The sequence below is a fragment of the Prunus mume genome, linkage group LG8 (assembly GCF_029339155.1).
Source record: "Prunus mume cultivar Tortuosa linkage group LG8, ASM2933915v1, whole genome shotgun sequence".
In the NCBI taxonomy this organism is placed as follows: Eukaryota; Viridiplantae; Streptophyta; class Magnoliopsida; order Rosales; family Rosaceae; genus Prunus; species Prunus mume.
Genome location: NC_142705.1, coordinates 13,740,012 through 13,742,641, shown reverse-complemented (window position 1 = coordinate 13,742,641; position 2,630 = coordinate 13,740,012). Strand labels below are relative to the sequence as shown.

Genomic DNA, 2,630 nt, shown 5'->3' with positions numbered 1-2,630 from the left:
GAAGCCCAAGTGATGAATTTCTGTGGCATGTTGTGCTATATATAAATATGCATGACATCGACAGATTATTCAGGCCAAACCAAAAAGAAAAAAAAAAGAAAAAAGAAAAGAATAGCCACAAATCTTCATTTCGACAAGCAGCAGTTTGAAATTAAATGGCCCAAACAAATGAAAATGTAGTTTCCACGGAGAAGGAGCTGTTTGTGAAGCAAGTCACAAGAAGAGGAGGTGGGCAAGTAAGCAGAGGAGAAATTGAGCAAACTTCAAAGGCGAGTATTACAATCCATGAGGAGGCAATAAAAACTAGTCCTAAGGAGGAGAGACTCGAAAAACTCAGGAAAGCAGCAGCAGAAGCGGCAGCAGCAGCAGCAGCAGCAGCAGGAAATTCAACAACTCAGGGTGCCAAACCAAAGATCCAAAGGGTTCCCTTCATGCTCCGGGATAACAAAAAAAACGACAAATACTACGAGCCAAGGGTAGCTGCCATCGGTCCTTTCCACCATGGTATTAAACCAAAGTACGAGCAGGCAGAGAAAATCAAGCTTCAGTTAGCTGGGAACTTTGTGCTTGACAGTAAGCAGAATGATGCAGATTTGCTCAAGAAGGTTGAAGAGAAAATCAAGGATCTAAGGGAGTGCTATGATGAGGAAGCAACAAAGGACTTTGACGATGATTCCCTCGCCTGGATGCTGTTCGTTGATGGGTGTTCGACGCTGGAATTCATATACAAATATGATGACTTAGAATGTTTTGGGATCAAGAGAGATCAGGTGGCCTTTGCAGAACAGGACATGTTCTTGCTCGAGAACCAACTTCCTTATCAACTCCTCAAGCTGTTGATGAGCTCGAGCAGCATACACGAGGACTTGAAGGACTCAATCGAGAAGTTTGTTCAGATGCACGGTGGTGATCAGAAGCAAGAGCCTCAACCCATGGAACCAGAGCCAACTCATCTTCTTGAGCATCTTCTGACAAGAATGCTAGGATATCCACCTAAGAAAAGTGAGACAAGTGCAAGTGCCCAACCGGGAGCAGGCGTAGCACAAAACACACAACGGCATGATGAACCAGAGAAAACTCATCTTCTTGGGCGTCTTCTGACAAGAATGCTACGATATCTACCTAAGAAAAGTGAGACAAGTGCAAGTGCCCAACCGGGAGCAGGCGGAGCAAAAAACACGCAACAACACGTAGTAGTAAGCATGGAACCAGAGCAAACTCATCTTCCTAAGAAAAAAAGTGAGACAAGTGCCCAACCAGAGCAAACTCATCGCCCTAAGAAAAATGGTAAGTCAAGTGCCCAATCTTTTCGCAATGTACAAGAGCTTCACTCAGCCGGGATCTATTTTTGGCAGAAAAAGGGGCCAACCGCATTGAGTGACATAAAGTTTAAGAGCATTCTATGCTGTGGGTTCCTTTATCTTCCCAAAATAAAAGTAGACGACTCGATGGGGCCTAAGTTCATGAACTTGATAGCCTACGAAATGTGTCCTGATTTCCAGAACGATTTCGGGGTCACCTCTTACATAGGCTTCCTTGATTCGCTCATTGATCATCCGGATGATGTGAAGCATCTGAGGAAAAAGCACATACTTCGAAACTTTCTTGGGAGTGACGATGAGGTGGCTCAACTCTTCAATGAGATAGGCACTGACTTGGTGCCTAACAATGCAATTTACTCCGATGTTAAAAGCAAGATAGAAGATCACTACAAAACCAATTGGAAGAAATGGATGGCTCAATTCTTTCATGAACATTTCAGCAGCCCCTGGACTATCCTGGCTTTCATTGGTGTTCTCTTAGGGCTTGGGATGACCGCTGCTCAGACGTGGTACGCCGCCAATTCTGGTACCGCTCCATGTGAGGCCTTACTTGAGTACCTGAAAGACCGCGGGTACTAAAAGGACTACGTACTTCAGCCTTTCAGGTACTAAAAATACATTTGCTGCTTTGCAATTTGTGTGCTGCATGGTTCTGTACTTCCCCCCAATTACGACTTGTTCTAGAGGTTTTCACAAGTCATAGCTTCTCAAGGGTCCTCTCTCCATTTGGTATTTTACAGCAAAATAAGGCAAGTTGAACATGTGTGCTTTTCTCTATGTTTGGTGGAACTTTTTCTTTGATTTTAGTTGAAGTTTGTGTGTAACATGCTTACTGTAAGTTGTCATTTCATAATCGATGTGATTCTCGGAAAAAAGAAACAATAAATAAATAAACAATTTGTGATCATGTGTGGCCTTTGTTGTAATTAATCCCTAAATTAATCATGCAGATTACATGTTGGAATCCTCTTGTTTGTTTTATAGCATTTCCAAACTTTTAAAAAATATATATATGTATTGCAAGAGGGGTCTCATATTCTGTCAAATGTAACTAATAATATTATGTGGGAGTCAATGTGTCTATTAATGCAACAAGTCGACACTACTGGCTAAAAAGGGAGAGCGAAGAGACGCTATTGAAGATTAGAGTTCACGCACGAGCCATTAGGATATATAGCCTATTTAGGAATGGGAGAAGAACCCATCAATCATCCTTCTGATTATCTTCGGCCCACTCATCATCTTCCTGATTATGGTCACCCACTTATCATCTTCTTGATTTTCTTCGGGAAAGAATGCTAGGTCCAC

At 42.4% G+C, this 2,630-nt stretch overlaps 1 protein-coding gene across 1 annotated transcript; it reads left to right on the top strand.

The window, feature by feature from the left end:
• Nucleotides 1-2,248, top strand: LOC148914779 (UPF0481 protein At3g47200-like). The gene has a single exon (XM_089042970.1). The coding sequence runs from the start codon at nucleotides 156-158 to the stop codon at nucleotides 1,899-1,901; it is 1,746 nt and encodes a 581-aa protein (XP_088899096.1). The 5' UTR covers nucleotides 1-155; the 3' UTR covers nucleotides 1,902-2,248.
• Nucleotides 2,249-2,630: the final 382 nt, after the last annotated feature.

Coding starts and splice junctions, on each gene's coding strand:
- LOC148914779 (XM_089042970.1), top strand. CDS start 156: ATGGCCCAAACAAATGAAAATGTAGTTTCCACGGAGAAGGAGCTGTTT.